This window comes from Pundamilia nyererei, unplaced genomic scaffold (assembly GCF_000239375.1).
Source record: "Pundamilia nyererei isolate P.nyererei 1_Seehausen unplaced genomic scaffold, PunNye1.0 scaffold00036, whole genome shotgun sequence".
Lineage (NCBI taxonomy): Eukaryota > Metazoa > Chordata > Actinopteri > Cichliformes > Cichlidae > Pundamilia > Pundamilia nyererei.
Window position 1 is genome coordinate 3,494,061 of NW_005187437.1, and position 14,656 is coordinate 3,508,716.

At 41.3% G+C, this 14,656-nt stretch overlaps 1 protein-coding gene across 5 annotated transcripts in view; it reads right to left on the reverse strand.

Annotated features, from left to right (window-relative positions):
* ephb3b (eph receptor B3b) overlaps window positions 1–4,981 on the reverse strand; it is a 54,632-nt gene extending 49,651 nt beyond the window's left edge. For all 5 annotated transcript variants that reach the window (XM_013910138.1, XM_013910137.1, XM_013910136.1 and 2 more), the window contains exon 1: window positions 4,257–4,981. In XM_013910138.1, coding sequence (XP_013765592.1) covers window positions 4,257–4,320 — 64 coding nt within the window. In that variant the 5' untranslated portion in view covers window positions 4,321–4,981. The remainder of the gene's footprint in view (window positions 1–4,256) is intronic.
* Between the last annotated feature and the right edge of the window lie 9,675 nt (window positions 4,982–14,656).

Here is a 14,656-nt window from a genome sequence, read left to right on the forward strand (position 1 = left end):
ATTATTATTAGTAGTAGTAATAGTAGTAGCAATAGCACTGCTACTATTTGAATTGCATTTTGGAGTATATTTCACAACATACAGTCTTCCTTCATCAGGCCAATTGATTCAGGAGATATCGATAATTATCCTTATGCGTTGTTTATTACCTTTAGCCAGTGTTCCGAATCAAACCTGAATCTGTGGTTTTGAAAGGCTGAGCAAGGGCGAATGGCTAGATCAATAAGACCGCATTAATTGAGACTTTACGCATTCCCTGTGTAGAGGGTGTGCATCTGTGCGTCTATGTTTTATTCATCTTATATATCTTTCATAATCGCATTAAGATAGATAGATCGTGTCCCCTTGTAGAATGATTGATTAGCAGAACTGACGCTTTTATTTTGCAAATTCGCTTTCACGCCTCTTTAGCGCCACATCCACTTAGCCCTTCAATGGTCTCTGTGATAGGCACCATAGGGTCACTAATATATCCTTTTGTTACTTCAATAGTGACCTTAAACAGATTTGTTCAGTAAATTTGCTTTTGAATGTTATGTAGACGAGCTCCGGAGGAAAAGTTTGACTTAGCTGCTTCACTGGGAGTCCCGCTCAGGCCACACAGACTGACCCTGCGCCCTTAAATAAAGCCCGGTGTATGTAGGCCTTGGGACAGCTGGTCCCGGCCAGAATGGCCCAATTACTCTCTTTATTACGAAGGTTAGTTGCGTTTCAGCAAGATGTGGTCACCTGAAATCTGTACACGGGTAAAGTGAGAAATATCAATCAAGCAGTCACATGACCAAAGGAGGAGAAAGAAATCAAGTTCGATAAGACTCGAGCGTTTACAGTGTGGACAGAGTTTACGCATATTTTTTATGCATGCGTTGTTAATATATTAATCACCACCTGGAAATGATAATTAAATATATATACATAAAAAATGTTTATGAGGACTAGGGGGACTCCCCTGCTGGAAAAAAAGAGCGAGAATAAATCACGGGAGAGAGTTTGATGAGAAATGTGCCAACTGCAAACAGGCACAGGAAAGCTCCCGTGGAGGTGTGATCTCACCCACATAAAAACATAAACATGTGCGCTACAAAGCCCTTGCTTGTGCGTAATCAGTCGTCGAAACACACAGCCATAAATAGAAAAAAAAGACTGGGGAACTCTCTGTCGCTGTTTATGTGGCTTCAGCTAACAATAAAAAAACGGTTTAAATTGAGTAAAAATTTAGTTCCAGTGGGTCCAGTGTTTGAGTTTAGAGAAAAATATAATAAGAAAGAATAAGAAAAAATCTGGCCTGCTCTTAAGACACTTGTACAGTATTAGCGGGGTGTTTTGCCTGTCCCGAATATCACCAGGAAGCCCGTTCATACTTTTTTGTGCCTTCGTTCTCCCAAAACATCTGCGCACTAAATAGCACAATTATCGACGCAATTTGTCTCCTCAGCACACTGCTAAGCACCCCAAAGTTCAAGGCCACGGTAGCATCGGCCGAGGACGACCCAAAACGCCAGGGCATCAATCAACCCCGACATAAACACAGGTTAATGGTTTCATTTTCTTATTTAACTGAGATACAATTAAGACACTTAACCCATCTGAGTAGTCCAACCCATAACAAAGATTACATAAAATTCAGTAGCATAAACAACTCTTATGTTAAGGTTTCGTGTACAGCCACATTAAGAAAATTACCAAAAGTATCAAATCCAGCAAGAAAACAACCGTCATGCTTTTACGTGCCTGATGTGCGCCACATCAAACACCCAATCAGTTAAATGAGGTATGCTGAATGAGGAGTCAAATTAATGTTTTGCGCTGATGTTGCCACGGAGAACTCAGAAACCCTGGGTTTAACTGTCCCATAATTACACGATTACAAATAAACTGAATTTATACTGTTGAAGACCTTGGGAGTGACTTTTATCCTACATGGCTTTTTAAAATATCAAATGTAAAACCAAAGGGTCAAAAAGAAAACATGAAATAATTAACAGCCTTTTCCGCGGGCAGTGTGACCCCGGGACCGGAGAGGCGCACAGTGACAATCGTCACTGGGGGCAATCGTCCCCCGGCCGGGCCGCTTGTTGCTGCCTAACTCGCCATAAACCCATATATCCCAGAAAGAAGTCCTAGCAGCAGCCATAAATCATCCGGCTGTATTACAAGCTTAGGTAAACCCCCAGCCAGGTCAGTAGAGCAGAGTTTATGGCATCACTTAGGTAGGGAATAGATTGTTCTAACAAAATACATCAACTTCAAGCAGTGCGAAGGAAAACTTTCTGCTTTTGTTAAGGCCAAGCCCTCTCTCACTCTGTCTCCCTTTCCCGGCTCACTCCCGGTGTCTACCTCTTTACCCCACAACTTTTGCACGACAGGAATCCACCCATCCATTCAAAGCCATATGTTTTAAGTCAGTGGTTCCTCACTGGGGTCCGGTGAGGTACAGGGGCCACTAAGTGGCATTCAAGGTTCCTTAGAAGAAGAAAAAAAAAGATATTTGGGACTTTTTTAAAGATTTGGAAATAGATATTAGAATTTGATTATTCTAATAAAAGATTTTCATTGAAAATATTTCTTTTTTTTTTAAATCACAGCCTACTTTGGTCTTCTTTTGTGTAGAATTAATTAAATAAATGAATAAAACCAAACAAAATACATCTTAACCGGTAACCATAGTGTTACTAAAGTCACTCTTATTAACTGAGTTTTGACTCTAGGTCCTGACCGAGCAAATATTACTACGTGGAAATCAAAATAATTGGTTGTGAAGAGTTTAAGAAAGTGTGGGATATAAGAATTTCTTAAATTGCGGACAACATGGATTGAGAGCCATCTCAGAGGCTGTAAAACAATCTTCATTTAGAGTAATTTGTGTTTGTATTAGCTTAGCAGACAAAGCGACTTTCCACTGTAGTTAAATAAATAAATATATAAAATTAAACTCTTTTTTCCGTGCAGCCTGCTGTCAGTTTTTTTTTTAAATCAAAGGCCCTGTGTATCCTACAGCAGGCTAGTTTATTCATAGTGTAAATCTGGTGCGCCACTTGTATTTCAAACAATCGGTGACAAATCGGCAGAAAGTAAAATGTACCTTGGGGAAAAAATATCCATCAGCAACAACCTTTTCTCAGTTTCTGAGAGTGAAAAAACAAAAACTTCAGACGTTATGTGGACAGGTGGACAAATAAGCTGAGATCGAGACGCGTTTGCTGAGCCAGTGGCCCACTGTCCTACTTTCCTACTGGCATCACAAGCCAACCGGGAGCCTCGCCTGGGCTCCGACATTCATACTCTCAAGCTTTAGGCCTCTTTCAACCTTATTTCGACTAGTCCATTTTTTTAAATTCCCAAACATCGCAGAGTGAAACAAAGTACGGGGAAGACGTAATAGAAGAGCGGGACAGTCGTTTACATCGCTGGGAAAAACGACAGATGGAATTTCTCATTGATTTTACGCACTGCAAACATCCACACAGAGCTAAGACAGATGAGCTGTCAGAGGAAACTGATAAAAATATATAACTGAGGATTACCAAATTCATATCACGTTAATAAAAAACAATAAATAAAATAAAAACATCTGATAAAACTAAAATAATAATTACTGTAAAGATGAGGGAAGAGACAACTCATCAGTTATAAAAATGACTTTACCAAATCACACGTCGCGTTTCAGATATTTCAGATTAATAAAAAAAAATATTCAAAATGTGGGTTATGATTCAATCCCCTCCCCTTCTTTTGAAGCGCACATAAATATACGCATAGTCCAGATGTCAGAAGGCCACACACCGAAGCAATCCCTTAAAATGCACGCAGTTGACCTGGGGAAAGTGCTGTGTGTGTGTGCGTGGGGGGAAAGCCGAGACTCCCCAGTGAGATACAGTGTGGAGCTAATGTCCTTAAATGACAAAGAAAGCACTGGCAGCCCTCACAATCCTGTGCTCCAAAAAAGAATACACAACGATCATTGAAATGGATGAGCTTTCGTGGACGCACCACAATTGAATCCTGTAAAGTCAGTAATTTCATTAGAGATGCTTAAAAAAGAAAGAACGAAATCAGCCACGGCTGGTCACTTCCAAAATGAAATTAATTCGGGGGGTAGAAATGGAATCATGATTTTTTTGGGTACGGCTACATGAGCTTTAGGGTGCCGTGCCCAGCCTTTAAGAGGCACGGGTGCGGATTCGCTTGGTGTGGAGAAATATTAGGCTTCAGGAAAGCTGCAACATGAAACCTCTAGAACAGTTAAAATTTCTTACCTTCCACGGCAGACACCACAGGCAGCAAGAGGCTACATAAAAGCAGAAAGTAATCCATTGTCATAAAGCGGTCAGGTCGGACATGTAAATAGACCCACGGCAGAGAGAGTGAGGAAGGAATACAATCCTGGGTGATCCGACGCTCCACGCACCCAGTCCCGTCCCGGTCCCCGCTGTGTCAAACCTCCAGGACCAGAGTTACCTCCATTCACCAAAACACATAGAGGTGAGAGTTCAGATCAAATATCGCCTTTGATATAAAATATTTCAACCCTTCTCCCCTTTTCAGTGATTTCCAAAGTGCCTTATTAAACCAGGGAAAAGACAACAGGCGCAAGTCTCACGGTCCCTTCCCCTCGCATTGAGCGAATGCACTGAAAACAGGTAGTCCAGCCCGTGGTCACCATCCGGAGAATATTTCCAGCAGCGTTTGGATGATACTCGGTAACAAAAAAGAAAGAAAAAATGGAAATGCCAACCTTCTCCGGGAGATCCAAGCACTTTCTCTATAGTCAGAGCAGAGGCAGAGATAGCGGCAGTGCTGTCAGGATCATGCTGTATAGTCCCATACGTGCACGCTCACGTGCGTCAAGTGGTATTCCTATAAGGAGAGAGCCGCGGTTTATAGATATGTATTCCCTGAGCGAATTTATCGGCTTTGGCTGCCGCGTAAACCGTCTTGTTTCGCTCGGCTTGTGCACTGGAATGAAGCACAAGGCGGTGGATGAATAAGGAGAGGAGAGAGAGGGAGAGAGCGAGCGAGCGAGAGAGAGACCTAGGGGGGGACCAAGAGGAGGGGTTACGGCTGAAGCAGCTGCACTGAAAAACTCTACCTTGACAATCATTTACTTTCCACATTTATTCTAAAATAAAAATCTGTGTCTGCTCCAAATAAGAATGCATCGCTACATTTTTCTGCACTTATCTCCGGAGCAGCCTTTGTTTGTGCCACATCCACAATAAAGCAAACACAGGAGGTTTCTCTGCTTCTCTGCCAGATGTTTAACTGTGTAGTGACTACCTATAAGAAGCTTTAACAGTCCTATACAATGGAAGCTTTGTTAACTTGATGTTTTTTAAAAAAATTCTAGTTTACTTTTTTCTGCAGCGGGTCACTGACTTGGCTTAGAGCGCATGTAAAAGCATGGACACACAGCGCCCCCTTGCGGGTCGCTTCCGTTTCGATGAATAGGGTCTGATTAAAACTTCTTTCTCCTCAATTATTTGACTCCAGAGCACTTAAGCATTCCGGGGAATTTCCGTCGGAGTTTAACTGTTTTTTTCTCAGATATATTAAAAAGGACCTCGCCTGTTTTCAAATTCGGTGCCTTGGACATTACATCTTGGTTTTTATTTGAAAGAGTACACACATAAATAAAAAGCGATTTAGTGATTATATTCAAGTCGGAAAGGTGATAAAAGTTTTTCTCCAATTTTCGATTTAGGAAACGTCGGACTTTTCTTTGAGATTTAAAATAATAACAAAAATGGAAAAACTTATAAAGAAACGGAGCCCTTAACTTGAGCTAAACATTGAACAGCCCCCGTATGTAAATCGCTTCTCTGTGTTTATAATTCAATGAGACATTTAAGTCAATTGGTCGGGCAAAATGTTGCCAGCAGCGGTTTTTGTTTCCTTCGGGACCACGGAGCTACTATTTACTTTTCCTCTCCCCTGGATAAGTTAAGCAGAGGGCATCTGTCACGAGCGGGCTTTTCCAGCCTTTCTCCTCAACCTCCCCGAATCTACAGCCGTTCTGTCATGCTGCTACCATGTTGTTTTATTCTCAAAACACCAGTAAACAGAGGGGTTTGAAATAAGTTTACCTTCCACTCGGAAGTGAGGTCGCTTTTTATCTCACAGAGAAATGATTTCCTTTATGCACCATTTGTCAGTTTTAGGGGTCATTACAGCACTTTGAATTAACGGAAACAGCCATTTGGTCATTTGCACAAAAACTGTGATTTATTGATTAATTATAGGAAACTGGTACTTACTTTAGAGGTGAGTAAAACTGTGTCTTGTTTGTTATTTTATGCTTAGTAATAATTATATGATGCCAGAGATGTTAGAGAATGTTCTCCACTGAACAGTTATGTAGTGGGCGATTAAATAGCGTAACTACAGTGTTGTTACCACGCTGTTTTCTCTCGTGTCTTTGGAGATAAGGGAGTGATCTTGCTTACACTGGTTTATTCTACTCGGAACTAATAGCGCTTTTGCTGCTACACAATGAAGCCAAAGTGAAGCTAAATGAGGGGTTTGTCATCATTAGTGTAGAGTTGTAAAGCGATTGTGTGCCATATCCTGAGAACTGCAGTCAGACAGATGAGACAATGTTTTCCTGCGTGTGTTAGGTCGCCAGCGTCGATGGGATTGTTGCTATTTATTTGTATATTTATTTATTTAAAGACTTAATTTTCCACATATTTTGGAATTTGTGGAATTTAAGTTTGCTGTTGTCATCAACAAGCAGTTGAATACATTAAAAGCTAATACATTTTATTTTAATTATTTGGTAATTAAGCATTTATCATTATGCAATATTCTGTGAAATTAGAAGTTAGACATTTTCTCAAAATTTAACTTTAGCTTGTAAACCTAAAGAACAGCAGTTTACACCACTGTTAGCATAGCACTCTTTTACTTTTGTTGTTTAACGTAATTTTGTTTTTAATGTATATTCAATGAATTGTTCTAACATGTAAAACTGAATTAAAGTTTAACTTTTTTAATTTTGATTTTCAGTTTTTCAGGGGTTTTTTTCAGGAATTATGAGAAAAACGTTGTTTATATGAGAATACAAAAAGTTCACAAAGGGGTTGGATTTATGTATGAATACTCTCTTACTCTCTTACATTTACTCCGTGTAAGACAGTAATAAAACTCTATATGAGACTTTTGCAATATTTCCTTCAGATAGTTATTAATAATTTTTTGTTTCTCCTCTTTTGGTAACACAGCAACTCAGCATATAGGGATCCACACATCCACACAACGCAAAATAAATGCTCTTCATGCTCTCTATATGAAAGTTAATTTTAAACCAGCATGTACTGTCAGACTTACTTTTGCAAGAAAATATTCCATATTTCTGTGCAGTAAAATTTCTTTGGCATTTAAAGTTCCCTATGTTATGGGTTAGGGCTCACTGACACAAAATTTGTCCATTTCCAATAAGAATTCCTGTATACCTCACAATGACATAGTCCATTTGAAAGGAAAATCATTTTACAAGTTTAGCAACGTGGGTATAGGATCTGCGGTGGCTTCAAAGAAGACTTTTCATTACCAAAAGCCACTGAAGCCCAGACTCTCCTGCCTGCTCGCTATTAATGGGCAACTTGAAGCACACAAGTTCATGACTACCACCTTTGTTACTTTTATGTGCTTCTAACTTCTCTTTGCAGGAAATGAGGATCAACTTTGTAAAGGAAAGAAAAACATAACTATAACTTCAAAATTATGAATGTTTAGCTGCATTTATTTTTAAAGAATTTTACAAGTACTACTTTTCACTGTTGATTTTCTCTCTTTCTGAAGATCACAGAGCACAAATCATGGTCTACGATAAGCAAAAGAGTGCCAGGGCAAGTATTAGAGAACCCTCGTGTTTGGCAATGTAAAAAGATAAAGATAAATGTGTCAAACCATAAATATAGTCTTGATATAAACCAGACTTTGGAGGAGGGGGTGTTTTTTTCCACATTAATATATGTATATATATATATATATATATACACTTCACCCGTTGCCTACTGGTGGTGGTCAGAGGGCCCGGTGGCGCCAGTGTCCGGCAGCCTCGCCTCTGTCAGTGCGCCCCAGGGCAGCTGTGGCTACAATGTAGCTTGCCATCACCAGTGTGTGAATGGGCGGATGACTGAATGTAGTGTAAAGCGCTTTGGGGTCCATAGGGACTAAGTAAAGCGCTATATAAATACTGGCCATTTACCATATATTATTATTATGATATGTATATATATATATATATATGTATATATATACTGAGGACAGGATAATAGCAGGATACTTCGCAGTTTTTCAATGTTGCCTCTTTGAAATGAAATTGTTAAGATAAGATAAGATAAGATACCTTTATTAGTCCCACGAGTGGGAAATTTCATGTCCATTATCTTCCCAAATATAACCTCAAACAAATACATATACAGACATACTCTCCACAAACAAAGAAGGAAACAGTCCACTAAGTCCTGGGAGCGTCACAACAGCACCTGGCACACATTAGAAACTCAGTAAGTAAAGTGGCAGACATTTTACTGCCATATGGAAATTTCTCAAGCTTACACCTACTGAGCCCTCGCCAGACCCTCACTAACCTCATCCATCCTTCCTCCCACTCATCTTGTGCCAGGGTAACAGTGTCTCTACTTTCTGTTTTAAAGCAGCTCTGCACAGATGCACATAAGCATTGCAAAAAAGACCTTTTATTATACACAATGAACTTCCTTCACAAATCACACGCATGGGTGCAAGCACAAACACGCACGGTCACCCCTCTAGCATGTATAAAACTAATGCAGACACACACTACACACACACACACACACTGTAGCTCTTATGTCTGGGTCTGGTCTAATAGCAGCACTAATGCGATGTGAGTGTGAGAGGATCGCTTTACTCCGGCAATATTAGGGGAATGGTGAGCTGTTGGTTATGTTAGAGTGTCTTTTGATGTATGTGTGCGTGAACAGCCAAAATGTACTGGTAGTACTGGTGGAGGAGGAGGACTTGGTAGTGCTGGTGGCTCTGGAGAATCTCACAAAAGCTCAAAGCTGGAATCCAGGAAGAGAGGAGTTGTGTGTGTGTGTATGTGTGTGTGTGTGTGTGTGTGTGTGTGTGTGTGTAGGAGACTGTAGGGCTGTTCACAAGAGTTTTGAGGGTGGGGGTCTAATCCTCCAGGCCTTCACCACTGACCCAGCACTTAACACAGGATCACAAACATAGTCCCAACTGAACTCCCCGAAGACCACCATCATCCACACTCTTCTGCACACACCAGGACAAACACACATTCGATACCAGTTCCAGATCCTTGTGTCTGTAAATCGGCACCTTTTTGCTACCTTCTCTCCTCTTTCCTTACCATGACTGAGAGCCCAATCTCAGCCACAATCAGCTACTGTCTGTCTCTGGTGATCTATCGCCTTTCGGCACTTTCTTTACCTAACTGAGAAAAGATATGCTTCACTGTCTCAGCTGACTGCAGATTTATGACTCAAACTGCCGTCATCCTGATTTTGCTGTTTGTACGCTGACAGAGACACTGACAGGAAGGCATTTAGATAGAGGGAGAGTCTCTTTAGATGGGCACAGTCAAATACACGTATGGGGATCATGACGCCATGCAGGCGCACGCATACACGGCTGACAAACTGCCTGAGCATGCTAATTATACGCTGTGCAGAGAAAAAGCAAAAGAAATAACCCTTCAGCACTATGGCAGCAATGCACAGAGAACACAAACTTGTTTGACATGGTTCGAAAAATTGATAATAAAATTTACCTGTTAATCAAGACACTCTGCCCTAAAAACACCTATCCCAATCTCAGCTGTAAAAGCAGCTAATAAAGCGTAGTTGTGTTTACAATCACAAAAACTGTGTGTGAGTTTGTATATATGAAGCCTGTGACATGACTACCTTAATCGTCTGCTGTAGCTTAAAAAACTTTATTATTGCTTAACATTACTTCATGTGGGTCAGGGATCTGTTTTTTGGCTTTTTAAAAATGGAAATTGTGTTTATATAGCACATTTTATTACATGCAAACTTCATGTTCACCCAGAGAAAACCTATGTGTACATATGGAGAGTAAGCCAACTGCACTTAGAAAGACCCCGATGACCAGCAGATTCAAATCCCCAAACTATAGAATAAATGTAGAAAACTGGGTAACCAAGACAACACACAGCAATAAACATAATAGTGGTGAATTCGAGAAGTGTGCCTTTGATTAGCTGAACACATTACTCTAAAACTATTCCTTTTTTTAAAATTCATACTCCCACACGTGTGTTTTCTCTGTGTTACAGTATTTTCTCTAGCCAGAGTATCCAGAGCAGGTGGAGGAGGTCAAGGCAGGTACACTGGCCAGGAGAAACAGCTTCAAAGCTTTTCCATTTAGACAGTGGAACAATTCCAACACATGTCTTCTGGATGTTGCTACTATCACTGACAATGTAAATGCTTATTCTTCTCAAAGTGCGTTCTATTCCCTCTCTGCTTCCGAGGCATGTCTGTCTATGTATTACAGATTAATATGCTGTCTTCTTACATCCTTGGCTGAGCTTGAACTGTCTTGAGTGGAACTTGTGCCAACACAATCATTTTAGATGAATAAATATTCTGGACCTTTCCAACGTAGCTGTGGATTACGCTCACGTTGGGCTGAAAATGAACACCCGATTCACTTTAATACCTAAATGTTCTGAGGAAATACAGCCGTGACAAATTCCCAAGGACAAAGTCCAGACAGTGAGCGAGTAAAGGAAGCTCGTGAGGGATCAGTTTGACATCGACTGATATCAAAGGTCCAGGATGAATAATCACCAGAGCCGGTCCAATAACAGAATGATTGATTGGCCCATAGCCCCGTACTGTCTGAGATAACAATGTTCAAAGTGTCCAAACACAATGTCAACACAGCATCTCCCCCAGCGGGCTCCATTTTTCCTCCATACCCACAGTCCTCGCTTTGACCCTTGACACTTTAGCATGTCCAGCTGCAAAACGCAATCATCCATCGTGCCCATGACCTGAAAGGTTGGCAACAGTGGCACATGCTGTGTGATGTTCTCTTACTGTATGTCATCGGAGGCCACAATCAAAATTCCTCTGAAATAAAGCCTGAAAATGAAGTCATTAAACGGGCCTGGAGGAAATTTCCGCTATTTGAAAGCGCATCAAAGCCCGTGATAGCATAGGAACTGCTGCAGCCCTCTCTTTTAGCGAATACTTTAGCTTGTTGACTGAAGCAGAGGTCAGTAGCTTTTGGTGTCAACTTTTTACGAGCATCAAATCACAATAAATCGTCCCTGTCTAGTTACCGTCAGTCATATGAAAAAGGTTTTTTTTTTTTCCCCTCTGTGTCCAGCTTTGTGTCTGCTCTCCCAGAGGTAGTTAGTCATGACAAAACTTCTAACCACAAAAGCACATGGTTTCAGTTTAGCTCTCGCTACCATTCAATGTGGCTCCCATCCGGTTGCACTCGCTCTCTCTGCATGATCACACCACTTGTATATGACATACCATAACCCAAAGGATGCATAATGGGAAGCAGAGAGCCTTAACCGCCACTGCTAAATGTGGGCACCCGATAGGAAATGTCAGCCGTATCCCTGAGTAAATTGCGAAGACTTTGCTCGTATGTGTAAGAGAGCTCTGGTGAATCATCTGAAAGCAGGGTAAAGATGTCTAAATGAGAGCGAATTGCTTTGTAAGGGTGGTAGTGCGAGCCTAAAGGGAGTCAGATGGTCAACTGGCTTGGTCTGCTGGCTCTTAGGCATGTAGTAAAAGAGCACCTGGCGAGATGGTGGAATACTGTAGCGTCTGTGTGAATGTTTGTAAGTCAAGCCCTCATTACGTCAGTTTGGGAGGGTGTGTGGTGGTCTGTGCATTCATGCTCAGACCTTAAAACCTTTGCATATACACTGACATGGCATTAAGTGTCTAATGTTTATAGTGTATGTGTGTATTTGCTTCTTCCTCCTCACTAGATGATACACCTTGGCCACTACCGAGCACGCACAGAAAGCACAGCGGTAACTCTTTCATGACCGCCATAAACACTGGGAACAAGGAAAAATTGCAGGTTAATAGCCTTAATTATTATCGTCACATGGAAGCAAACAGCTGTATATGGAAATGGCTTCATTTAGTGGGAGGAAATACTCAGTCCCAGTGCATTTGGGAGCTGTGAAATTTATTCAGTGCCTTCACAACACGGAAAATTTGTATTTAGCATATTGAACTGTAGTCTTTTCATTAAAAAGAAGTAGTTATGCAAAGCCAGAATAAAATTTAAAAGGAAAAAAAAGCTGAGGGGGAGGCAGAATTGTTTAGAAATGTAAAAAAATTCCCAAAAGGGTTCTAAAGTCATTCATAGCTTGGCTGGTCCCAAAAAAGGCATCATTTTCAGCACGTAGTGGATGTGAATATCAGGTTGTCTCTGTTAAACATTACACATATTATCCACAACAGCTCTCTGTATTTTAAAGATAAAAACCCCCACTGATTCAGAGTTCAGAGATGCACAGGTAACTCGAGTTTTTTTCTCTCTCTCTCTGCAAAGACAATAAAGTTACATGTTCTTCGAACTAAGCTACAGCTTTTGCGTAAATACCGCCTCAAAGAGGATGTTATGACACGTAAAAACCCAACCAGTTGTTTTGCAGTTGTCCCGGCCTCCATCGGCTCCATCGTTGGCCTCAGGGTAAAGGCTTGTCCGTGCACTTACACTTGGTTACATCATGCTAGTGTTAATATTTGGGAAAACTAGCATTACTCAGCTGGAGTTCATAACATCTCACCTATGAGTCACAACACGTTTTGCTGTTATAGAAACAGATGGATCGGTTTCACTCTATAGTATTTTGTCTGGTATCACTATAATAACCCCTAATTTTAGAGTGACTGGTGATGACTCTGACTGAATGTTCTTATATTTTAAAAGGTATACACCACAAACTCCCAAGAATCTAAAGTCAGCTCTAAAGCTCTATGCTCTTAGTTGCTTTGCTTCTGCAAGATAAATGGGACATAAATCCAAAGCTAAAAGCTGAATGCAAACTGCTGTGAATATGATGCTTGGAATAATGCTGTAGCGTCTTACTCTCACGTTCTGTATTCATGCTGTGGCAACCAATGGGGCAGACCGAGGAGTAAAGCAAGATGCCTGGCAGAGAAAGTAATTTGGTAATGCGGATATGTAATTCAAGAACATGCACCCATGTACAAGCAAGCCTGTGCAGTATGCACATGGCACATGGCAATAGGGATGAATGCATGCAGTTGTGCCTGCACACACACACACACACACACACACACACACACACACACACACATGACTGTACCCAGCAAGCATTTGACAGACAGCAACACACAGGAGGTGGCCAAGTTCAACCACTTTCCAATCCCCAGTGACATTTACATGACACACAGGTTGACATTAGCCCAAACAAGCACACTTTCTTTCTCCACAATATGATAGTATGACTCTCCAAGAAAACATTTTACCAGGTATGGAAAATGTTTGAAGCTGACTGCATAAAGGTATTTAGTTTCACATTGCACAGAGTAATTAATTTAGAAGGAATATAATTGATGTAATATATCATAACTTCCGCTTCTTTTATGTGTGGAAATACACATGCGTGCAGACAGAGCCTTTTCTTTCTCCACATTTCCAATCCCACCAGTCTTTATAGCCCAGATACATGTATGAAAAACCAGTCACTGGCAGCACTTACCCGCACAACAACCGCCATTCAGCGGCCTTATGCCTGCCATTGATACAAACAGACAACACAAAATGCTCTGCCAAGAAGCAATCAGTCAGAAGGAGAGCCTCGGTGATTTGTTATGAGCAGGTGCTGTGAAGAAAATTGACAGGCAATGTTTTATCAAGACAGAGTAAATTTACTGCCAGTAAATTGATAGTAGGCATAATGAAACAATAAAAGTGTGTGCAGCACCAGCCAGGGCAAGACGGTCTGTAGCCGGATGTTTGTGTGCGCACATATTTGCACGTGCACGTGCTGCGCGTGGCGGACGAGATTCATTGCCTTGCAATTCACCGGATCCCAGCATTACATGCTCGCTTTTTGATGTCCCATTGTTTCCTTTTTAACTGATAAGGAAGTACTTGAGCTATTTGCAAACAGTGCTTCAACAGCAACAGAGGACAATAGAGCCATTCAAGAGCCAGAGAGAATAAAAGCAGGGTAACAGGAGGGGAAAAAGAAACAGTCCGAAGAACAGCCACGTGTGTAGGGGATGTGGATGTGCACGTGTTTTGCAAGGCCAGTGAATGGGTGTTCAAACAAACAAACTTCTCCAGAGTGGCCAATTTTCAGCATTGTTGCATTATTTTATGTCTCTCTGCTGCAGGTCGTCATATGGTGCTTAATGACTTTGCACATTGCTCTCTCTATACCCTTTCTCCTTCCGTGACTCACACACACACACACACACGCAGAGGTCTGTCACCCACGGTGAGGTGAGTGATGCCTCTATGGACGCTGCTGCTGAGCTGCTCAAGGGGGGCATCTGGTCTTTTTCCCCTCTCAGTCGCTGAAATGTAAACACCCCAGTTGCCTGGATTTGCCAAATGAGCACCTGGTATTTCAAAGTGGCCTCCTGGCTGTGACTTTTTTTTTGTT